The 25622-nt window shown below is 42.7% G+C and overlaps 1 protein-coding gene across 1 annotated transcript; it reads right to left on the reverse strand.

The window, feature by feature from the left end:
• Nucleotides 1-24848, reverse strand: SLC22A3 (solute carrier family 22 member 3). Its single transcript, XM_017813698.1, has 11 exons — nt 24261-24848; nt 14981-15084; nt 12862-13016; nt 10525-10690; nt 9444-9561; nt 4716-4813; nt 4364-4578; nt 2354-2462; nt 1997-2109; nt 1012-1111; nt 1-255 (listed from the first exon to the last, which is right to left on the reverse strand). Exons 1-11 carry the CDS (start codon nt 24672-24674, stop codon nt 198-200), a joined length of 1650 nt encoding a protein of 549 aa, XP_017669187.1. The 5' UTR covers nt 24675-24848; the 3' UTR covers nt 1-197.
• Nucleotides 24849-25622: the final 774 nt, after the last annotated feature.

The raw sequence follows: 25622 nt of genomic DNA on the forward strand, positions 1-25622 counted from the left end.
AAATAGCATACTCAGAAAAAAAAGTATTTATTCCATATTCATAGAAAAATACACTACTTGTTTTAAATGTCCTTATGCTTAGAAGAATAATATGAAGTTCAATCCATATTCTGCAGCAGATTTTGAAGTGGTAGCAGGTGGAGAACAAATTCTGGATATGAGAACACAGTTCTTTGCTCAGTGCTGTCTTTCAAAGGTCAAATATAAGAGCTGGTGTCCCGGTGTTTCTTTTTCTTGCCGCATTTTCCAAAATGACTGAAGAAACAGAAGGGGAGAGGGGTATAAATGTGAAAGAAACAGGAAAATATGTAGTTCAAGTTGTAGTCCAAGCTGCAGTACTGAAACATTTACTTTTTACACAGAACACTTCCTCTATCTTTAGTTTGCACCTTGAATCAGGCAAAAGTTGTTGATGTAATATCCAAAGCCTCTGCTTGAAACATTAATGTATAGCGCTATGTCCTCAAAATAGTTAGCCAAGGTGTAAATGTTCCCTGCATGTCTTCAGTGCAGTGAAGAGTCTCTCTTGCTCTATGCCTAGAATAGGAAAGCTGTGCCTACAACTCTTCAGCTATAAATCCATCTCATATATGACTTTTGAATGATGTCACAAATGGTGGAATTGCTTCCATAATAAAAGAGCCTTCTTCATAGGATGTTTTGATTGAGGTAATGGCTGGTTTTCTTGAGCAGAAAGTTACAGGCTATGCTTCGCAATATCTCTCTTGCACACTATCACTTTCTGCTTCCAGAGATGCATAGGACAACTTTGTGTTTCTATGAGAAAAAGACAGATTTTATCCCCATGCATTTTTTTACAGCCTTCCTAAGTGGTACTGAAAAGTTCAGGTTTCTATTGAGGAAAATGCCACTCACTCATAACATCAACCTAACTAGGGAATTTACTTTGACGCTTGGAAAACCTCAATAATTTGTGACAGTTGGTAAAGTTGGAGGAGAACATCCTCAGGAAACCTCACCCAAGTAAAAGTAAGAAAATACATCTCGTACCTTGAAAGCTGCTCCACATCCTCCACTGTCTCCGGTAATGAGATTCCTTTTGTCTCTGGTAAAAGCAATACTAGGAGGCCACAGACAACTGCGAGAATACCTACAATGGACATTGAAGAAATACAAAAGCAATAAGAAAATTGTTACTTTTTTTATTTTCAGGGCTTATCTACTGAGAAAAGTTTATTCAGATTAAGTTTGAAGTAAGATCTTTCAAGTGAATCCATTTCTGATTAACCTATTCTAGTCAAACACCTTCATGCTATACTAATTTAACCCACTACAAAATCACTTGAGGGCTAGAAGTTCATTTGCAGACTGATTTCCCCTAAAGGGAGATCATAGAAGTCAAAATTCTGTCTTTCCAATTTTGTTTTCAGCTAAAGTTGTCATTAGCACCAATTTCCCTTCTTAGTCTATTCTATTGATTTTGATTTTTCCCCATCACATCTGTCTGCTAGAAGTCTGGTTTAGCCACAGACTCCCATGTCCTCGTTGAAAATAATTTTTTTTCATAGAATTACTCCTCAGGGCTTATTTTTTTCCAAAATACAACTGAGGGAAAGAATTTTACAGGAATAAAAAGTTATGGATAATACAACATCCATAGTCATAACTGTACTTACCAAAAAACTCAAACTAAGTATTTTTTAAAGGTCATCAACCTCTACTCTTGGCAGTCTAAGCTTACTTTGCTGAAATTATAGAACCTAGCTGTAAGGTTTCTCAGTCTTAAAGCACCTCACATAGTTTCTTTTCTGCTCTTTCAGCAAAGTTATCCAAGCAGACCTGAGCTCTTCCAGACTGTGCGGTGAAATCACACACATTTCACCCATTTGCCATTCAGCCTCTTGCTCTAGGCATGAAGGTCGAGAGGGGCTGGTCTGAGGGGAAGATGAGGCCACAAGCTACTTTTGCCCCAGAAGAAAAGCTCTGTTAGGAGGAAGATATTTAAATCAAAAGTACATTTTAAATCAGATCTTACTGAAAATAATTAGAGGCAGCTCCAACCAAATGGCTGCTAATCGGAAAAGCAGGAATGGGGCTATGATCCCCCCTAGGTCACACAGGCTTGAACACAGGGAAACACCAAAGTTTCTGGAAAAGACAAAAAGTACCAGATATTAGAGAGGTGCTACCAAACAGATTAAACAGCAGTTTAAAGAACAGAATGTAGACTTAGCTCCAAAATTATCGCATCAGCATATGCCATTCACATTGAACAGTGGCTATTCAGCTGGGAAACTCTGGGGAAAATCAGGTTTAACTGAATAGCAGTGAAATAGGAAATGCAGAAAAGCAGAGGGAAAAGTTGAAAGATTCGTGGGAGCTTTTGACATACCTCAGTGTTGTAGGGTACAATTCACTGTTCACTAGGTAGACGACTTCAAAAGCTATTGTGATGCTTAGTCTTCCCAGCGTGGCAACTGTCGTTTTGAGCCATGGGATATCTGTTCATTCAAAAAGAAACACTAGTGAAGTGTCCTTTACCACACCAGCAGAGTATTTCTGAGAGCCCCAGGCCCCGTCAGCAGAAGTTATACCACAGGAACACTGGATCAGTACAAATCAGACTGAAAGGCCACTGCTGTAGATATCAATCTATACTGGCATTTATTGCTTTTGAGTGTCATGTGAGGCTGCTTTGAAGACTTATAAATCATTTGAGTTGATTGATTCAAGATGCTAGGGAGCATAACAGCATGGGTGGGAAAATGAACATTATAGCTTCCATCACCATGTCCAAATTGTGCTCTAGAAAGGAGCATTTATTTGTAGAGGGATATTATGCTGTAAGAAACACTGCTGAGTCACCTCCCAAAGCCTTCTGACCATAAGGAAGCTACCTCTAAAACTGCATAGAATCACAGAATCGTTTAGGTTGGAAAAGACCTTCAAGATCATTGAGTCCAACCATTAACCAAGCACTGCCAAGCCTACTGCTAAACCATGTCCCTAAGTGCCACATCTACACATCTTTTAAAAATCTCCAGAGGTGCTGTAGTAAAATAATTCTCCCTAGAGCTGATCACCTACTCTTTGTAATTTGTCTAGCCACTGCACATTAGACACACTCCTAATAATGCCACTCCTGGCCATCCTCCCCTTCCTTTCCCTGGTGCTTGTCTTTGTACCTGACACAACTAGCACAGGGACCTGACACTGCCCTGTTGGCTCTGCCCATCTCTCCTGGCTCTGCTCAGGCTCTGGTGGGTATGGTCTAAACACAACTAGGCAGACAGGGAGGCAAGTGAAAACAACATGCCTGAAACCAGCATGAAGGGGAACTTTGTCACTAGAGAGAGCTGCCAATGATTGTGTTTTCTCAAAACTTCACTAGGAAGAACAAGAAAACATTTCAGTTTGCTCTAAACCAAAATTGAAACACTTGGGTTTATTTCCCTTCCAAAACAACCAAACAAATCCCCATCAGATTTCATCACATGTTGCAAGACACTGCCTTTGCCCTGAAAAGTTTTGTTTTCAAAATGTGTAAGAAAAGCAAAGGCTGGAAAGAACAAAATAAATCCACATTGTCTCCCTGGCACCCCCTCAGTCCATCAGATCCCCTTTGTGAGGGTGATGTCCATGTGGCTCCTCCCTCTGCCAGGGGACTCGAAGTGTATGAGCATCCCAGTGTGATGGGGCTCTCACAAGCTGCTGCTGCAGCTTTTTCCATCTGTACAAACAGGCTTTTCTTGAAAGCAGGAGTTGGACCTCAGGTGTCCCATCTGCAAGTATCTTAATCCCTAGGCTGCCCTCTCCTTACTTTGGCAGGGTCCCCTCAGTACTTCACTGCTGAGAGAAGACTGGTGGCAGCATGCTGCTGGCCCCAGGCTACCACTTTCTACCCCCCACTCAGGCCATATCACCCCCACACAATGCTCCTGCTCTAACCCTGGACCTGATGCTCCATGCTCAGCACATGGTATGGCCCAAAATACATGAAGGTGCTGGAGGAAGGTGTCCTGCTAGAGTAATTCCCTGATGGTGCTCTTTGTTTCCTTCTCTTGTGACAGCCCAAGCTCCAGCAGATCAGGTAGTCCTCAGTCCCTGTTGTCCCAGCAGGACCTCTGTACATTTCTAACAGATAGAAAATTATGCTGGCAGATCCAGTAGGCAACATGGTGACCACACCCTCTGTGCCTGAATTGCCATGACTTGTGTTGGGGGAGCTGTCACAGGAGGAGAATGGGGCAGCCAGCATCCACTCAGCACATGGCAGCTCTTCTGGGATGCAGAGAGGTGGGGACCAGGGGGAAATGTGCAGTTTTGTGTTGCTTGCTGGCCTTGCTTAGGTGTCAGAGGGAAATCATTGACCTGAAGAGCCTGACACTGGGAAGGGAATTACCTTCTGGCAAGAAGGCAGTAATGAGACATGCAATGCCTGCCACGATGTTGCTTATTGCAAAGGGCAGGCGCCGGCCAACGCGATCAATTGTCACTATTATTAGGAAAGCGGCAGGCAGCTCCACAGCTCCTGAGATGAAGAAGTCTAGGTAGAGGTTTCCACCGACAATTCCTAGGCGCATGACAAGCCCTTGGTAGATCAGGGCACTTGCAAACCTAAACAGCAAAGGGAAAAAAGTGTTGATAGGCAAACAAATGATTGCAAGCAGCTGGAGAGACCCTAAAAGTCACAAGGGATTTTTTCTTTAAAATCCACCACCCTGGTAACAAACTGGACTGACATGGGCACTCACCAGGCATACATCAGGATGAGCGTACACCTCCTCATCTGGGGAGTCCTCACCAGGTCAAGAAAGGAAGGGTTGCTGACCTCCTCATTGCTAACAGTGATCTGAGGAGACAAGCGAGTAGTAGTCAGCTGTCAGCGCTCAGGCAGGCAGTGGAGCAGAGTTTCTGTGTAAACACAGTGACCACCAATATTCCAGTCCAGTGAGTAAAGGTGTTGATGAGCCAGTTTGCTGCTTATAGCACTCCAGAGCAGTGCACAGATATGGGAACAGCTGATAACTGAACACGGCTGTGGGCTTTCCTTAATGATGATCATGCAAAAAATCAATAAAAAAATCCCCAATCTTAACTTGAGAATGGAAAAATTATTTCCTTGTTGTAAACTGAGACAAGTTGACCTGGATTTTCTTGGAAGGCAATAAGCAGTCATTGTCACATTAGGGCCACTGGGAGCAGAACTGCCTTCTGCCAGAGGTGGGAGAGAGGAGGAGACTGTGGCAGGAAGAGCAAAGTGATGGGCTGAGGGAAGCAAGGAGAGAGGGGGTGAGCAGCAAGCAATGGGCTTGGGAACATCACTCCTGGCACAGCTGGGCAGCAGAAAGAAGAGAGGAGTGAGAGAAACTGCAGATCTGTGACAAAGCTTGGGTGCTTCAAAATATTCAACTAGTGAAATTCAGAGTGTCTTAAAATATCCAATCACTGTGCTGAACATGGTTTTTACTCTGGAAGAAATAAAGCTACTAAGTATGAATTAATGGTCCTCATACTGCCTACAAAGTATAATAAATCTGTTCTCGACTTCCTCCAATACAGTCACGAAGAGGCACTCCATGAAATCATTAATTAGAAGGTTTAACGCTAACAAAACAGAGTAGAATTTCACACAGTTTGTGTTTACCTATTTTAGTGGAGCCAAAATATTAGCAGGGTCAAAAGGGATTAGCCACATTGATGGAGGCTGTTTTTAACTCTGGCCAGCAGTTTTTAACTGTGATATCCAAGCCAGGTGAGAACCCTTTTTTCATATGGTCATTTGGCAGGTGAGGAAGAGCCAAGGAAGATAAGGCAGAGGTGGTTTCAGGCAGGGACAAACCATGATACTGCCCAAGAACTAGCAGACACAGCTGGGATTGCCATCAGCTCTCAAAGTAGCTGTGGGAAATATGGCCTTAAACCTGCTGCACCCTTTTTAGGAGGGTTTCAGGCAGCCTGGCTGCTTTGACTCTCAGTTATTGCCCCCTCCTGACAGGAAGCCTGAGAGAGCAAAAAGAGGAGCAAACCCCTCTCTATTACCATGGCATCTGCTGCCCAAGCAGGTGCAGGAACCCAGGCAAATGATCCCAGCTGGTGGGGAGACATGGGTGAAAGGATATAGAAGCAGAAGGGAACATGCAGATCCAGAATGAGAACACAGGTAAAGCCAAAGGCATTGCCCGAGGGTCTTGTCGGCTCAGCCAGGGCTATGCCCAAAGCTTTCACCTTTATTTGTTTTTTATATCATAAGGTGGCACAGCTGTTTTTCAGTGAGATTTGGCTGGATGTTTTTACACATGACTTTTTCATAACTGAAAGCTTTTCAAGACAGAGAAGCCCCACATTTGTTTGAACTTCCTTTCTACTCCCTCTTGCTTTTCTACTGCAACTACAAACAGAAGATTTCTTCAAATCACTACCACTTCTACTGTGTGCCAGAGCCCTTTGTGAGGCAGGGTGAGGTTGCTGGGTTTCTACACTACCCTTGGACTCTCTCATAGTAGGGTTATAAAGCTGCTATGTCTGTTGTTTATAAGAACAGGCTGCGAGCCATCAGTTGTGACTTTGTGCAAATATGGTTTTAGTTTTCTAAAGGACTAAAGATAAATTCAGCACAACTGCTACTCTCAATAAAGCCATAATAACTCTTAGCATGACTGAGCATTTCTTTATGGATGAAGAAAAAAATTACTATGGAAAGTCAACTCTTCATAGGGGAAAAAAATCCTCTTTTTGTTCTTTGAAGTTAAGGAGAGCTTTGCTATTCACGTCAGTCTAGTTAGGAATTCAAGGACAGGGCCCACATTTCCAAAGATACACCATCTGAAAAGCCCAGATGAAGTTTTATAACCAACTGCCCTCACATTTTCATGTTTCAGCAAAATTACATATCAGATTTTCCACAATAATTTTAAAAGATATATAGTTCTACACATGCTTAATTCTGCATGGGACAGTACAGCCGTGCATATTTATAATACTTTCATATGTATGTTAATCTATAAAAGAAATGTCTAGGTATGTCTATATAGTAGGAAAAAATATGTATCTGTGTATAAAGGGAGGGGGTTTAATCCGCAACTCTCTTAAAAAGAAGCTCCTACTTAGCTAGTTGTGGCTCATTCTGGTTTTGGACAGAGACCAAGAATTAGAAAATTAGTTTGAAAAAAATCCCCATGCTAGGATAAATATGAGCAACTGGAAAAAAGGAGTTTATAATTTACACTTAATGAGTTCTGTTTGGAGTTGAACTGTACTGGTGTCATAATTCACAGAGCAAAAAAAGCAATTGTTTTTTTCCTACAAAGGTCATCTGTGGTTTCTGCATGCCAACAAAAACTCAAAGCTACTACATCCAGAGCCATGTAAGGGACTTGGCCAATGAAATTCATACAGATGTATTAGAAAATCTGAGCCAAAGTGCGTTGATGGATAATGTCTATCACTTCTCACTTCTCCCTGTCTTTCCACACCTGCAGCACTTACCCGGAAATTCTGGAGTTGCTTCATGAAAGAGAAGACTGACGTGAGTTAATGTGAGAAATACACTTGCTCCATTATTAATGTGCTTCCTGGAGATGCTTTCTTTCCTCTGGGCACAGCAAAAAGGATGACAGGCATTCTACATTGAAAAGGCCCCAGGAACAGACCCAGTACAAATCTGTACATGTGGAGGTTAATCTGCTGCAGCTGTGATTAGCTTAAGGTCATGAGCATGGATACTTTTGAAAAAAAAATTAAATATAACTTAAAACAAAAAGCAGGGAAAACCACAGATCTTTATGACATGATGCTTTGAAAATGCCAATATTTATAGAGAGGAAGTGGGCATAGCAATGCAGGGCTGAATGTGGAGGGGAAGCTGCAGCAGCACAAGCTTCTGGCTACACGTCTTGGGCCACACTCAGCACTGGTTAATGCTGACCAGGATGTGAGAATCTCACCGGTGTATATGCCCCAGCCAAAGACAATAATTCATAGAATCATAGAATGGTTTGGATCAGAAGAGACATTAAAGATCACCTAGTTCCGGCTCCCTTGCCATGGGCAGGGACACCTTCTACTAGACCAGGTTGTTTAAAGCCTTAACCAGCCTGGCCTTGAACACTTTCAGGGATGGGGCATCCACAGCTTTTCTGGGAAACCTGTTCCAGTGCCTCACCACCCTCACAGTGAAGAATTTCTTTCTAATATCTAATCTAAAAATGCCCTCTGTCCATTTGAAACCATTCCCCCTTATTCTGTCATTTCATGCCCTTGACAATTGTCCCTCTCCAACTCTCTTGTAGGACCCTTTTAGGTACCGGAAGTGCTCTAAGGTCTCCCTAGAGACTTCACTTCTCTGAGTTCAACAACGCCAGCTCTCTCAGCCTTTTCTCATAGGAGAGATGCTCCAGCCCTCTGATCACCCTCATGGCCCTTCTCTGGATTTGTTTCAACAGGTTTATGTCCTTTTGTAACCTCTTGAGGCTTAACAAGGCCAACTGCAAGGTGATGTACCCGGGTTGGAGCAACCCCCAATATCAACACAGCAGTGGAATGAACAGATCGAGAGCAGCCCTGCTGAGAAGGACTTGAGGGTGCTGGTAGATGAGAGGCTGGACATGACCCAGCAATGTGCACTTTCAGCCCAGAAAGCCACTTGTAACCTGGGCTGCATCAAAAGCAGCATGGCCTGCAGGTCAAGGGAGGTCATTCTGCCCCTCTGCTCCGCTCAGGTGAGACCCCTTCTGGAATACTGCATCCAGCTCTGGGGTCTCCAGCACAAGAATCTTAGAATCATATAATGGCTTGGATTGGAAGGGACCTTAATGATCATTCTAGTTGTCCACATTTGTTGTCGCTGAACCATAAGGCCAATGCCACAGTAATCATGTCTGAGAGCCAAACATTGCTACCCAGCACAGAAAAAGCCAAATGCTGCAATAACACAACAGTATTATTTGAAATGCATCAGTTCTTTCTGTCAAGACCACTTGCCAAAGGACTGTAACATATATTGCCCTATTTTGTAAACAGCAATCTCAGAAAGATCTTTCTCAATTGTGAATTTTGTGAACATATTTTGCCCCTATTGGGATGGAAGTAAATTTACACTTAAATTCTAATTTCATCTTCTCTTTGAGCTGTAAAAGGAAGTTCTAGAAAAGGAGCCAGGAAAGTGGATCCTGCTATCTCCACTTTCTGTCAGCACTCACAGCATCTGCTGTGAAATACCATTGCCCCTCAGGCTAGTTTCTGATAATTCCCACAATATTTTAAATTAGGAGTGTTGCAAATGAAAGACCTGATTCATTGTTTTACAAATTTCTTTTTTTCAGCCCATATAATTCCAGCCAGTTCACTTTTACTATCTTGCAATTAACAAAGTAAGTGTGGGACTGACAAACTTGTCCTAGTGTGACACATCACAGAGTGTTGTCCATCACTTAAAAAGAACACAGCTTAGAAGATCCTCTAGCTCAAACAGATGACTGTACCTCTGAGTAATGTGGTGAGAGAAATTTTCCATTGTGTTTTGCAATGTTGCGCATGATTTTTAATGCCTTCTCCCCCTTTTTGCGTGTAAGGAGCCAACGTGGAGATTCAGGAACCACCCTGTAAGAACACAGAATTCATAAATAGAGCTTTTACCCTGTACCATCATGAGTAAACCAAAGTCTTTTGTCTTTTACTCTGTGTTAGCACAAAATACATCATTTTTCAGTTTTTGTGATATAGAAACTCTTTTGAGGACTGCTTTTCCAGTCAGTCTCCTGTAAAATATGTGATCCTTGTGGACAAGAAAGAAGAAAATAGACTATATCAATGCTCAGCAAAGTTGAAAAATAAGAAATCTAAGTATTGTATTTGCACAATGCTTGTCAAAAGTATGATACCCCACAAGCAAAGAAGGTGCCTGTAGAACAGCAGTGAACAATAAAAGTCAACACTAAGAACACGTAGTAACAAGTATTGGCAGATCAGGAAACTTCTAGCTGTATAAGATAGACACACACTCAAATGTATACATATTTTATAAACTGAACACAAAGCAATGGGTGTTTCAATTTCTGCTAGCCTAAGGTTGAGATGATTAACAATTTAAAAGTTCACAGCAGGCAACATTTAAGGAAACAATGTGTAGGAAGAGGGTAGGTAGGTTAGTTTTGCTGGATCCAGCCCAAAGGACAACCACACCGAGACAGGTGTTTACCATGGCATAGCATTCCACTTTCTCACTGGGACCTGTAGGGCAAGTTCAGACCTGAACTGAATAAGTAATGAGAGGTACAGGTGGGATCTCATGGCTGACGGGAAAAGCAGACTTTGGTCAAGTTAACCTTATAAGCAGAACAGGGTTCTGTGAAGGACCAGCTGTAGCTGATCAGAGAGGCAAACTCTGGGCAGAAAAACAAAAGTAATGTATGTCTGCTATTCACTGATAAAGAATTACAAACGCAAATATCTTCTTCCTAACCTACAACATCTTCCACTCTGAAGACTTGGGACCATAACATGAGTCTTTAGGTGCTTGAATAGCAATGGCAATAATAACAAGAGCAATGACTGCAACATTACCAGTAGTAGAGCAGGAAGATGAAGTTGGGCAGTGAAATGGCCAGCTGGATTCCCTGCCAGGTGGGAATCAAGTATGCAATTCCAGGGAGAATCATAATCCCCAGGGTAAAGAATATCTGAATCACAATTCCAACAATCCTCTGATCGGAACCAACGATCTCTGTCACTGAGCAGAGAGAAAGCCAAAACAAACAACATAGAAACAAACTTAATTCTAAAGAAGAATATTAGAGGTGGAACACAAGGAAAAATAGTACTGTATCAGGTCACAGATCTGTCTAGCCCAGCATCTTGTTTTCAGCAGTGTAAGCATGTCACCAAGGCTGTTCAGGGCCCACACAGGTGACACCTCCTCATCAATTCAACCACCATTCTTCAGTTAGAGGGTTTTCTGACTGCATGTTTACTACTGAATTACATGGGGCCAGAAGAGGGGTTTAACGCTGCATCATGATCATGGGTAGTGGGAAATTGTTAGTAGTCTCCCCAGTACAGTTTTAGCACATGCTCCAGACAAGAGGATCTTTCAGGCAGGGACTCCATCCAGCAGGTGATACAGACAAGGAGGAAGAGAGTTTAACCATACCTAATAGCTGGTATAGATGGTTGCTCTGAGGGCTAAAGTACGATTCAGGTTGGTTTATTTCCTAGAATGATTATAGCCTTTTTTTTTTTTAAATCTTTTGACAGATTTTTTATTTTGTGAATGTGTCTGATTGCTCTGAAACCTACGCAAACCCGTGGACAGGACATCCACAGCTGAGATGAGCAATGTATAAAGAAGTGTCTCTTGCTTGTTCCAGAACTATCACCACTACGTAGGCTTCAGAATAAAAGCAGAGGGGTTTATGTTTGTTTACAATACACAGAAAACATTTTTTTTATTTATTTTACTAAAGGAAAAACAATTTTACAGGTAACATTGATTTGTTTCAGCTGGCAATGCAGAGAAATATGACACCATGACTATTTTCATTAACCATTCATCATGTCTGCATAGCTCAGGGGGATCCTGGAATGTAAGAGCAGATCCCTGAAGGAATTTAGAGGGAATCACTCTCTCCCAGAGTTATGCACCTTGTTCAGGGCTCCGGTAATATACTGTGCCTCAGGATGTCATATCTCAGAACCTCTCCCTAAAGTCAGGCAGTCTGATCTAAGCATTGAAAAACATTCTGTAACGTTAAAGCTTGGACATTTTAAGGATGCCATGGGTCTGTCATAAAACATTTTGCTGGTTAGAGCACTTGCCAAAGTTTCAGGATAAGATCTCAGTTTAAAATTAAGCAGTTCTGGTCCTTTCACTGGATCTTGGACTTTAGCTGCTCAGCAGTGTAACCTTGCACAGAAAAACAAGGTATTTCTGGGCTTTAGATGCTAAGACTACTAGATAGGAATGTTTGCACATACATCACCACAGTGGTCACAGGTCTCACTGTATCTGTTTATATCTGGTTGCAATTCTGCTATCATTCATCTAAATTCCGCTAGGAATTTTAAAAAGTTGTCACAGGCCTCATAGAAAACACCAATGAGACAAGTTTTTGCACTATATAGTGATGTTTCCACTGTGTTTTCGATTATCATAGTAGATTTTTGAATGGCTGATTTTCTTTTTAAGTAAATCTGACATCCCATCTCTAGTAGATGCCTTCCTCAATGTCTTGCTCTTTCATGCCCTATGGCTGCCTTTCTGAACCTGACAGTCATTCAAGATGCCAAAACAATATCCTTTTCTCGTGAAAAGTAAGCTTACTATGCGAGGAGCTTCATTGCTATAGACTGCAGACTGATAGGCTATAATCCATCAAAGACTCTGTAACCCTGCTCTTTTGATGCTATTTATAAATATGCTTCCTTCTTTTTCCCTTTTCAGGAAATAATAATCTTAATATGGACCCTGGTGTCCAGTCTGACAGTAATTGAAGTATCTAAGCTAAAGAACGAAAGCAGCAATCAATCATCTGTCCTCCCAGTGAGGAAAAGCAGTTAATTCCTCTGAGCACCTGTGGAAGATGTTCAGACTGCCAAAATTAACCATGTCCTTGTTTGTGAATCCAGTTTATTTGGGGCTTAATGTGTAGATTTTTATTATCTTGGTGATCTCCTATGTAATAAGAAAACCTTTATATATGCATATTCCGTTCCTTCACCTCTTAATTGTTGGAGAACAAATGCATTAACTTGGGGGACTTGGGTTACTCATTGTCTGCTGACACCAGGGCCAGTGCTTTGTTAACAAGAAAAAATATCAAGAACAGATATAGTCAGACTGTTTGTACTCCAAAAATTCCTCACTTTTCCTAATCAAGAAAGAAAGAAGATTACAGCTCTCACCAATCACGTAGCATGTCATCCAGGTTCCCTTGCCAAACACGCCTTGGAGAAAACGGAAGATCAAAAATACAGTAAAATTTGGTGCAAATGCCACTATGATACCACATATCCCAACCCCGAGACAGGACAGCAGGTAGATGAGGATTCTGCCATATCTGTTGAAAAAGGAAAAGAAAGTGAACATCATGAAAAGACAGAAAGTTTTTTCTTTGTTTTCCCCTGACATTTCATTTTAATGCTAAATCTGAAAGTGCCTTTTTGACACCAGCCTTTTCCAAAGGGTGGTTCTTTAAAACTTTGTAGGGTTGGCCCTTGGAATACAGAACTCTTTTCCCGATGGTAGCTGTCACTATCTTTACATCACTAATTTTAAAACTGGTGATGTCCTCACCAGAACCCCTTTTGTTTTAGAAAACTGATTGTCTTTTTGTACCTAAACTATGACACATATGTTACAATTCAGCTTTGTGATCTGATCGGGTTTTGCATAAGGGCAACTTCTGTTGGGAATTTCTGTTTTTCCAAATTAGTCTCCTAATAATAATTGGAGCCAGCTGTATGAAAGTCAATCATTCCTACTTTAACTGCTCCATGTGATTTTCTAGGTTTTGTTTAGGTTTCGACCGCTTCCTTTCAAAGTCTGCCTAATGTATTCATGAGTCTCATTTTCCAGCAAGAAACATAATTATGTGCCCAAGGTAAGGCATAATTAAAAAAAAAAAATCTCCCTGTAGTTTCATGGCAACTGTGTCCTGGAACAAAACTAGATCTTTTCTCCATTGTTTTTTTAAGAAGAAGAAACTGTGAAAACTGACATAGTTGTTTATATTATCATAAAGTATTTGTGACAGTATTTGTTTGTTCACTTTGTTTCATAAGAAGAATTAATACAAGACAAAAACCAGGCTATTTTCAACCAGGTCCATTCTTTTGAGTGCTGCCAAGGAGACTAATGGTCTGGCTGCAGCACATTCCCCCAGTACTGTCAATGTACAACATTCATAGTTCTACAGTACTTACATTTTGCTCAATAAACAAACACTCCTAGATATATTATTTTATTTTAATAATTAGTTATAATATCTCTGCTCTTTCACACTCTTAAGGCACTAGTGTCAAATTGCCCAGCCAGACACTGAGCAGAGATATCTTAAATTAGTCAGTGCCATGGCCTCCTTTCTGCCTTGTTTTTTCCCTTTTTATCATATCACTTGGAAAGATGAGGTTTTCCTTAAAAGTACTTTTGTTCGCTAGTTCAAAATTTGTCATGTGAGATGACATTATGGATAAGTCTTTAAGTATTCCTGCCCGCAAAGAAATGGTACTATAATTTATTATTATTAATTACTGCAGATTTGAAAGAAAAATAAAACAGGCAGAAAGAAAGTATTTTATGAACTGAAGAAAAATACTCTGCCATTGAAATAATCAGTGGTGCTCTCAGTCAGTGCATAGGTTGACTACTGTTAAATAGAGTAAAAAGCACAAACTAGGCTCCCTTCTTTACTTTCAGAGCAAAATAGAGCTTATGGGAGCTTCCCACTCTGGAGTAGGTTAGCTACTCAAGCCTGAATATCGCCCATGTCTTTTCAAAGAATCACAGAATTGGTAAGGTTAAGAGAGACTTTTCCCTGGTTTCATCCAGCCCTCTTAGAATTGAGGACCAATTGGCAGGAGCTATGACCACGGATGTAAGTATGTGAGTCCAGCCTGTGAACGGAGAGAGTTACCACATTGAGCCCCTTCCTTCTTTCCTCAAGTAGCTGCTTGCTTCATCAATGGTGCTTCTTAAACATTCTTCAGTAAATATCAGTCTAGGAAACTCCTCTGAATGCTTCCTTTCTGTTTCTCTGTCTTTCTGCCCTTCCTGAGTCCAGATGTGCACAGGAAACATTGGAAACCACAAGAAAAGCTCATTTCATGACATTTTAAGGTCCAAACAGGATCAGTAAGTAAGACTGCATAAAGTTTCCAGCCCAAATAGAAGCAAAGATTACACTGGCTGGGTTTTGTTAACACAGGTTGGGGACGTTTATCTAAAATGAATTAAACCTCCAAAATGTTGACACATACCTATCACCTCCCAGCAAACCAAATGATAGCAGAGCCTGTACTGTACCTGTCCGCAGCATAGCCCAGGATGAACGCACCAGTCAGAAACCCCAGATTGAGGATGGCCTGTGAGAGATCCAGCATCCAGGCATTGCCACACACAAGATTATACTGTGGGAACAAGGGAGAGGCATAAAACATCCAGGTGGGTTATTTGTCATCCTCAGGGCTACACATTATAGAAACTGCATAGGTCCACACGGGAAGGGGAAATGGAAAGGAAAGGCGAAAAGGGAATGGGAAGGGTAAGTTCAAATATGCTTGCTCAACAGTAAGCACTGGTGGGCCAGGGAAGCGCAGCCATAGGAAGACTCTTCAAGTGGTTGTGAAGATAGAGAGAGAGCTCCTCCTTGCCAAAAGGCAACTGTCACATCAATTGTCCAGATGTGGAAAGCAAATTGCTCTTCTGCAAACAGTGCTGTTAAATATGTTGCCAAGGCAAAGTCATAACTTTAGTGCAGATTAAGGGTCCTCAGCTATTGCCAATGAAAACATCAGCTTACAGAGATAGCTTAATTATTTTTCTTAGTGCCTTCTAGATAAAAGCAAAAACATGTGGTCTCTGAGGAAACTGAAAACAGATCTCAGGTCAATTTCAGATACATTGAATATGTATTTTCTTTGTGTAGCTTTCCCATACTTTTCTATTCTTTATACTGCAGCATCCATAACTCCCTAGCACAATAATAGAGATGGGGATGATGATGTGTGGGGGCAAAGGGAAGGGGTAAGTCATTATGGGAAAAAAAGCAAAGAGACTAGGAACTAAAACAAAACTAAAAACAAAGTAGTTCTGTGGACAGCATGGCACTGGAAATTACTTTAGAGGTTCTTGGAGAATAAAGGAATACTAAGCACTGCAGACCAAGTGGAAGCTGGGGGGTTTTGATCCATACCTGGGGTAATCTTTGGAACAATGAGGCCTTGGGACCAAGACAAGTCACAGACAACAAAAACTGCCACTATTTACCCTAGAGAATCCCTTTTGCTTTCAGGCATAAGCTGTAAGGAATCTTTTCATCGCTAACAAGGGGCTGGTCACTGTAGCACACACAGTGTACCACATTTGTGCTCACCAGCACATATACAACACCAGTGCTCAAGCACTGTGCTTGAATGGAGTAGCCACAGGGTGAGCTGGAATGATTAACAGCCTCTTCTGTTATTCACAGTTCTCTAGACTCTAAAATTTAGTGTCATGATCCTGAGCTCCATCTCAGCCTATTTGCATGCTGAGTAGGTAATGCCCAGTGAGTATTACCTGGGCCTGAGATTTCAGAGATACCTAACAACATACAAGGGGCACCTCATGGGTCTCCAACCTGATAGATATCCCATCTCTGCTGACTTTAAATAAAGTCCTGGTTCTGATACCAACATCATTACTCCAGGGAGTTTGACTGACCATCTTTCAACCAAGTCAAGCTATCAGCACCTGGCTTCCATTTCTGTAAATCTTGAGCAAGAGCTGCAGAAACTTCTGAGAGGAATAAATGCTGCTCTCAGCTGTCATACTCAAGGGCTATTGCAATGCTTTCCTAAAATAGCCTGAACGTGGAGGAGCAATTTCAAATGCTGCTTAACCTCTTGCTTTTTGAAACTATGATGATCCTAGCAAATAGTATCAAAAGGTGCAGCTTTGGAAAACAGCGGGGTTTTTTATAAGGATGATCATTAAAAGAGGATTTTTAGAACACAATGCAATTGCCTGTGTTGATGGCAGAGGTTGGGACTCTCTTTGACCCTTTTTCAAAGAATATATTTATTTTTTAAATAGTTTGATCTCTCTGTACTGTAAACAGGCAATGAATAAACTGTATGAAAGAAGGCAGGAGAACGAACAGGGGAAAGTATCTTTAACAGAGAGGACTCTTTCGTCTGTACAGCTATTTCCTATTATTTATGTGGCAGCTGAAACTAGCCCTTTGCTAACAATATAGTCAAATATTGTATTATTCTACTAAACAAGAACATACAGAAAACTTCTAAGGACCTATGGGCTCTTTCTGAAGCTTAGTGACAATACACTATATTCTTCTAAGTTAGTCCTGCACTTTGTTATTTCTAAGTATTAAAATAACTTCTGGTACAGATAAGCATTTCTGGTTGCTTGACATAGCGCCCAACATTTAAGTCATCACCCTGCTAGTGTCTTGTTTTTCATTTGCAAACATAACCTTCAGAGGGGAATGTAACCTTTAAAAGAGAATTGCACAGCCTGCAGAGATCTTTTCTTTACCCAAGCCACTTGTCAGACTTCACTGCTTGAGCTGTGACCTGGTTTGGTTGTGTCTGAAAGTTATCCCTATATGTATCTCTTGGAGGAAAAGTATCAGCAACACCTTACCCAGAGTCTTAGACTGCCTCCAGTTAGTATTCTCCGATATGACACTCCTTCAAAACACCTCCCATATTCCTTGCTAGAAGGCTCCACAAAAGGTACTGGCATGGTGCCTCCTCTCTGTTTCTGAACCTTCATATGCCCATCCACGCATGGGCTGATGTTTACACTTCTAAAACATGCTAAAACATTTATTGCAGTGGCAGAGAAAAGGATATGGAAGAGTGAAGGAAAGCCTTAGGTTTTTCTTCCCCTCATCTTAAGCCTATTCGTTGATCTGTGGTACTGGCTACACCTAGACCCTGTTAAAACTCAGCTAGCTGGCTCCTGATTGCAATCATCAAAGGTGATCTAGCTCAGCTGGCCAGCTCCAGATAAGGGCACATCCTCTTTCTCAGCCATTGCTATGCTCCTGGCTAAGCCCCTCACTGCACAGGTGCAGGCCCCCAGAACAGCCCTGCAATCCATTTCTGCATTCAGTCCTGCACCTGCCTGATTGATTTCTATTCACTGTATGACACAAAGCATTGTGTGCCTGAACACAGCCCCTTTCCGTTTAGGTTGTTGAGTAAAACAAGTTGCACTGCCCAAATTGATAAAACATCCCCTTCTTCACTGCTTTCATCTTAGTCTTGGCAGTGAGCTGCCATTGTAAGCAGAAATGAGCTGCTGTCAAGAGACAGTAGCAGGAACCAGCTCCTTCAGGACATCACTCTGTAGCATCCTTAATAGACCTGGGAAAAACAGTTTCTTCCACCCTGCCAGCCTTGCAGAACAGGTTGCAATACACCCCTCCTTGGAAATACATCCCTGTGGTGAACATTTTCATACCTGCTAGCAGCTTGAACATCAATGAGATGTTCAGATTTACAGTGGCACTTGTGTGACTTGAAGGAACAGTGCTGTTGTGTTTGCTGATCTCTACAGCAGCAGAAAAGCACCTGAGTGAGATCTCTCTGGGAGAAGTAAGAGGTTTTGCACTGGTTCCCTGTAGCTCATTAGTGGTGTAATATCTGTAGGAAGGAGTGGCAACTGGCTGAGATGGGAACAGAAGAAATGCTTGTACGTGACTAATGACTGGGAAATACGGGGCTCTGGCAACTCATTTCTTCATAACTTTGGCAGAAGGCAAACATTTTACACTTTAGTTTGACATAAAGACTAACCACAAACTTGTAATTCCTGACGCTCTAGAGACCTTTAGTCACTGAGCAAGTCCCAAAACACTTCAGCACACCTATCCCTGGAGAAATATATTGCTTTAAATAACAACATGCCATTAAAAGCTCCTCAAAATGTAGCAACTTTGAGGAGGAGTTTCGAAGCACTTTACTGCCTGTTTCAATTAAATTTCAAAATAATGGATTAAAGACTTTGGTCTATAAAGAGCTCTACAGTGACTGCCCAGCCCAATTGCAACATATTGAGAGCCCACACACGTTTTAAATGGCATTCATACAGGTGGCCAAACAGAGAATGGTTTACCCTTTGACTCCCAGTGACAAACGGTTTAGGGCAATACTCACCATTTAAGGAAACCTGGGAAGATGTAGACTGTTCTTGCATGTTCCTTATTTGTTGCTGGGCAGTTCTTCTCCACCTCTCTTGTCCTCTGGCCTTTCAAACTGCTATCTTTCCCAAATCCTTACTGCAACAAACCCCCCTGCAAGTGCATGCAGTGGAAAGGGAGAAATTACCTTCTTTTTCTCTTTCTGTTAAAGCTTCTGTCAGAATGCTAAGGGACAAAGCAACAACACTGTCCTTCTTCATGTCTTGTTTCAAGCTGAGCACTCAACAGGTCAAATGGAGTCAGTCTGTACCCTGCTGCCAGGGGCTGGGGCTGAAGCCCTGAGGGACAGAGTAGCATTTAAAGCTTTGCATATTTCTCTCCTATTCATGGCCTAGGGCCCAGCTGGTACCTTTGTGTCCCTGCCACTCAGATCACCTCATTCATTGAGTCTCCTAAGAGAGAAGACCTGTTCTTTCTTTCTTCTTATATCTGTCTAGGGCCAAAACAAGAGGGAGGTAGGGAAACTCACCACCTCCTAAAGGAGGAAAAGCAGCAGTTGTCCTCAAAACAATAAGAAAAAAAATGCCCAAAACCTCAGCCAGTGCCAGCAGTCTCAATGGCAGTGGCAGAAACACAGCCCCAGTGGCACAACCCCTGCAAACAACTGCTCAAATGCCTCTCATACAGGGAAAGCTTAGTTAAAGCTTCGAAAGTAATTCAGCAATTGCTGCTCCCTTTGCTCCTCTGTCTGCCCTTTTCCACTTTCCCGCCACCAGTTACTATTAATCCCACCATGACAATGGAAAAAACCAGGGTACAGCCATGCCAGTAACAAGAGTCATACTAGATAAACAATTGAGGGTGAATTGCGTTGCTTATTGCCTTGGAGGAGGATAGCAAAAGGACCAGCTGTGCTTTCTCCACCATGAGTTTGGCTGCCATATTATCTCCTTCTCTGAGTGACTATAAAAGCTACGAGACAAACATTTTTGCTTTCCTTATGGGTTTCTCTGCAAATGCTGACTGTTGATTTCTGAGACAACTGGCGAGCAGAGGATTAAGGAGATTGATTCCCAGCAGGTGCATAGACTGTGTTCAGATGATCCCTTGTACACCTCAGACCTCACACTTTGGCAACAAATTACTGCCAGGTCTCAAAATGACATCATCTACAGCGTGAAGACTTGCTGCAGACAGAGCATATTGGAATCTGCCCCTTCTGCTGAACTTCTGCCGAACTTCTGCCAACAAAGGGTCTAATAAATGCTGCCTAAAATATGCCAGCTGTTCTGTAGTTGCTGGTGACCACATAGACTTCCCTATTCCTTTCATCCACCACCACTGGCCATTCCACCTGCAGACACAATTTTAGCTCATGCCCACGCCTCTAGGAGTCACCAAAACAAAATATATCTGAAAAAAATCCCTTTGCACATTATTTCCAGACACCCTATCGCAGAGTGATAGATTTATCTCCACTGGGATAAAAGAACATAGTGCCAAAGCCCATCAGTATTAAAGATCAGCAACTGCCTCTTCAGCATGGTTTCCTCGGAAAGTTAGGTTTGTTAACTTCTGTATGTCCTGGATATATATGTCCTTCAAAAGGCTCACCCAGAAGGAGACAGCAAGCAACACACTTCCTGTTTCAAGTGTTATGGAGCTCAGGGAGTGAGCTGGGCTCTTTTCCAGACCTCTGTGCCAGACCATGAAGCTGTGGCCCTCCTGGTCCACTAAAGCCCTTCAGCACCCCTCCTCTTCCTCCTTCTCCATCTGCTGCTCAGAAACATAGGCCTTTCCTGCTCTCCTCCCACTGTAAGAGCTGCTGCTGTCACCAGCCTTCCCTCCCAAGCAGTGCCAGCCACCTGCTTTGACCAGCATCATTTCAGGTGGCACCAGCTGGCATGAGCCCGGAATATATTTAGCTTAATAATTACCCCCTCAGCCCTCCTCTCCAAGCAAAATCTGAGAAGCTACTGCATTACTGTGCTGCAGCTGATGCATGCAGCCCTGTCTTCCATTTTCACAAGATGTGCAAGACCCACTCAATCAAACTGGAGCAGATTGCATTTGGCCAAAGTCCTCTGCACAGATCCATCACCTGCAACACTGCTGTGCCTTGAAATGATAGCTCAAAACCTTAGCATCAACCCAAATCAACCCAGGTCTGGTTTGCTCAGCTTTAATTTGGGCACCACAGCAATGGGCCGTGTGTGCAGCACCAGTGGACAACTACTCATCTAACCTGAACTGCCCTCACAGAAAAGCCTGACCTAAAACAGTGGGGCACAGAGACCCTTAGGTGTGCCACTACAGAAGTAGGGACCTACTCTCGGAGACAGTTAGACATCAAAAGAAGATTTTGAGAGGGAATCTTTAGCAATGTTCTGTTGCTAAATGTTTAGCAATGTTCTGTTTTGTTCTAGATCAAACTAGCTGGCTTTGCCATGTGCTCCTGTGATGATTTCTTAATACAATTTGCTCTTCTCCCAAATGTTGAAGGACGAAAGCCCTGGTGTGTTCTCCCAGCATCCTGCTGTACCCCAGCACTGAGAAGCAGGAGTCCTGCACCAGCAGGTGATGCAGGAGGCACCCCAGGTGCTGCTTACAAAGTAATGTGTGCTTTTTATCAATCCACATTCCCCTTTTTCTTTTGCTTCCTTCTGCTGATGCTTCCACAAAAGCCTTTGCAGTAGACAGCTAAGATAAGAGAATGGCAAGTGAGCAACATGATCAATGAAATCAGGTACTGCAATGCCATTCATTTCACAACTCCTCATAAATCAGTCCATTCAGCCACATGATTTGACTTCTGAAAGGTGCTCAGAACTTATTGCAATAGCCTGTAGTTTGGCTGCCAGATCTGCTGTGTGATATGATATCTTGTCCCAGAGAAACACACACCTGCTTTTGCCCTCTACCTCCCCTGTCACAGCGCAAATCCACACTGGGTGTGTGCATGCCATAGGCGTGGAAGAGCTCCTTCAGTACACTGACTTTTTTTCCCTCTCTTCTCTTTTTCTCCCTGAATATATGTCTGTGAGATTGTCACATAACCCATCCTTTCAACTTTGTCTCCTTGGTCACTTCCACTGTTGATTCAGTGAGATATAAAGTACCAGATATCTTTAGTTGAAAGAAACAAAAATATTTCTGCACATGTGGACAAAATGAAGCATTTACAAGCAGATGGATGAGAACAAAAGTCTTTGGTGAGTTGATTAAACACAGCAAAAATGTGCCTAAATTGAGTCACACTTTGTTAGAGGAAACTCAGCTGAGAAAAAGGAAACTAAATTAAATCTGGGATTTAAATTGTCTTTGCTGAATGTATAACTCATTAACAAGATATCAAGCTCCTTTTAGTAGCTGATCTCAAAGCAATTGAGCCAGGACATGCATGCTACAAGCTTCCTTTTTAAATGAAGAAATCAAGCATTGTGGGATGTGATTTATCCAGAAAATGTTGCAAAACTGGAAACTGGTTGCAAGTGCCACAAGTCACAGCCCAGCACCCTTCACCCAAGGTGCACCCAGCCAGCAAGACTCTAGGAGTCACAGTGACACTGATGGTGCAACCTGCTGCCCCATCATAGGGTAGAGACAGTCCCAGCCTGTCTCTCCTTGCAGACTGTTGCTCCACAGTTTTCCCAATATGCACCTTTGGGAGCATGGGTGGGGAGTGCTTCCCCAGCATCCCTTCATCCCTTCTCCCTGCCCTGGCTCTGGAGGGTCTCCCCAGCAGAGGAGAGGGAAGAAAGTGCAGATGGGCGAGGCATTTGTGTGAGATCATTGAACTTTTCACTTCTATTTATTGCTGCAACACAAACACTGGTTATCTTCTCCCTTACTGTACCCAATGGCTCACTGGAAAATCACACTGATTTTTCTGGATATACAAATTGCTGCCATAAATGGACTCTGAGCACCATCTTATAGACACAAACTATATGCTTTCATCTACAGCAAGGCTGAAGGGGGGAAAAAATTATGAACAAAAGAGGAATCTCTATACTTTTGTTTTTAAGGCGTAGACAGGCTGGAGCTCCCAGGCAGCATTTGTCCTCCTGCCCACCCAGTCTCAGCTACCACTGCCAGCACAGGCAGAAACACATCATTATTAGGGACCAAAGTTTGACACCAGCTCCCTGCGTATCATTTGTGGCCCTCTGAGCAGCCTTGATTTCAGTGATCACACACATAAGCCAGTTCTGAACCTTTGCCCAAGGGCCAGGGCCAGTCAGGTGCTCCGATTTCTCTTTTCCTGAACACAGACCCTGGCTAAAGCCGCTCAGGTTGCGTATGGTGCTGAAAGAATGAAGCTACTGCTCTGGAGAGACTTAAGCCTACAAGTGGATAAAGCAGCCCCAGCTGGATGGGGAAAAGATGATGAATTGAAAAGTCAGGCATCTCTTTTCAATTCAGTGTTTGCTCAGGGCTTTGCCTGCTGTGCCCTGCTGTGTGTTTTGGAGGACACAGCTCTAGTGCAAGTACCCAGTTAAAAACCACAGTGGGAGGCTCATGAGACAGAGAGGAACTAGAGCCCTCAGGTGTACTGACACATTTTGCAGTGCACCTTGATGATTTCTGAGCCAATCCTTCTAAGTACATTGTGTTTTTCATCACTGCATGAGTGACAATTACTGTGTAGGATGACCTTAAAATACACACTCCTAGTGTGTAGACTGTATTTTGGAGCCAGACCACAGCCCAGCCACATGATTACAGATTACACAGAGGATCTCCTAGGAAAGCATCTCCAATTGTCTTTGCAGCCTCACTAGGAAACCACTACATTTGTAAGTGCTTACCACTAGTGGTAATAGCCTGTGGTTCTCTGACACCAACATTCAGGAAAAGCTGAATGATAGCTTCGGGCAATAATGTGTGTTTGGTTTGGTTTTTTTTCTTTAGTAAGCACAATCATTTTTGCTGACTCCTGCCAGATCTCAGAAGGGCAGTCTGCCACCAGTTGTTTTTTGTTACCTACAGACTTAAACATTCAGTACTGGAAATACAAAGAACAGATAATATACAGTGATCCAGGTGAGCAAGTACACTTGGAGTTTACACCATCAAAGTTTCTGGCCCAAAACTGAGCATCAGAAGCCTCAGCAGCAAGGCAAGACTTAAGTCTCTATTTTAATCTGACATTCCTCTAGAGACAGAGCAATCTCTGGGCAGGGTATTTGGCTTTGCATGGGGTGCTTAGCTTTGGGTAGCCACCTTTCAGATCAGCTCACCTTTCCCTAAAAGCCTGATGCCAGCACTTGATCATACTTATTGTCCTGATTTGCTTATGACTTAAAATGAAACAAATCCAGAAAAGAAAACCATCCACCAAAGTAACGACCCTCACAGTGCCAATCCCATTTTACTGCTCCAATCCCACACCAGGATGGAAGCTGCTAATTAGAGGGTGGGGGTTTTCCTTACCTCGCTGATGAGGGATGAGTGGGGCTGATCATATACCCAGTTATCATGGCAAGTGGTGAGTGGCAGGTGGCCCATGCTGTGATTGCCATAGTGGGCGAGTGAACTGGCGCAGCTGACGGAGTCATCCCATTCGACATCCAGCCTCTCACACTCCCCGCTGGAAGACTTGTTCCCCAGGTGCAGGGGTAGTACTGTGAAGTTTCGTTCCTCTTCCAGCGTCCAGCCACATCGTTTACTTAATTCAGCTGCCCCAGGGATCCTGCACCAGAAGTTCTCTGGTGCCCGCCCAAGGAAAACCACGCTTGCAAACAGGGAAGAAAAAGTTATGCCTGTCTGGCTAAGGAGGAAAAAGACCCTCTTTTGAAATCTTCCGAATTCCCCAGCTTCCTTCAAAACCTCATCAAAAGATGGCATTATGTGAGGTGGTCTGTCCACACAGAGACAGACACGCGGGCGTGCAGCGCTGCCGGTAGCATGAGCGAAGCCGGAGCGGGGCGCAGCTGCAGGCAGGCAAGCGCGCCCTGGCACACGTGAGGAGACTCAGGGCATGTTAAGTGGCACAAGGCTTACACACGGCCGGGAGAAGTGAGAGCTAAAGAGCGCAAACATATTGTAGGAGAGGAGGGGCGTGCATTTCCTATTCATCCCGAATGTTAAACAGATTATGTAATAAGCCCAGTTAACTCCTTCGGGGCCAGTGAGGCGCAAATGCCAGCTCTCACTGTGGCTGAGATAAATAGGTGCAAGGATAAAGCAGAGAGTTAAATGGAAAAGAGTACAGAAGCTGTTGTAAAAAGCAGCAGCGAGTGATGCAGGCTCTGTGGGATGGCAGGGGCAGGAAGAAAGTTGTTCCAAAGAGACCTATGATCTTTTCTTCAGCAAATAGAAGTTAATACTGTGGTGAAGTTTAATTACTTCTCCAAAGCACTACTTCAGTAACTGTACAGATTTAATTTGCAAGAGCCTTTCCCTTCTGTAGCATAAATAAAGTGAGTCACAAACCACAACAGTTTAAAACCTACGCTTTTTCTTTTAAAATTTGATCTACCTGTTCAAGAAGGCTTTTATATGACCTTGCTAATTTTCATTTCACAAAATCTTCCAAATATTTAAGAGAGAAATGACAGTGTTTCTTACTCAAAAATTAATGGAAAACAAGTTATTTCACTTTTTTACTCAGCCATTTGTTTGAGGGTGGGGAGAAGGGTGCATTTTGTGTGCATGTGAGCACATCTTGTGCAGAACTCCCTAAATCAAATCAGATATGCAACAGTGTGTTTTTCTGGGCTTTGTTCAAGACCATGAGGTCCATGGCCACTCTATTTTATTGTGAGAAGGAGGAAAGGGACAGCACCTATCAAA

The sequence above is a fragment of the Lepidothrix coronata genome, unplaced genomic scaffold (assembly GCF_001604755.1).
Source record: "Lepidothrix coronata isolate B3197 unplaced genomic scaffold, Lepidothrix_coronata-1.0 Scaffold42, whole genome shotgun sequence".
Lineage (NCBI taxonomy): Eukaryota > Metazoa > Chordata > Aves > Passeriformes > Pipridae > Lepidothrix > Lepidothrix coronata.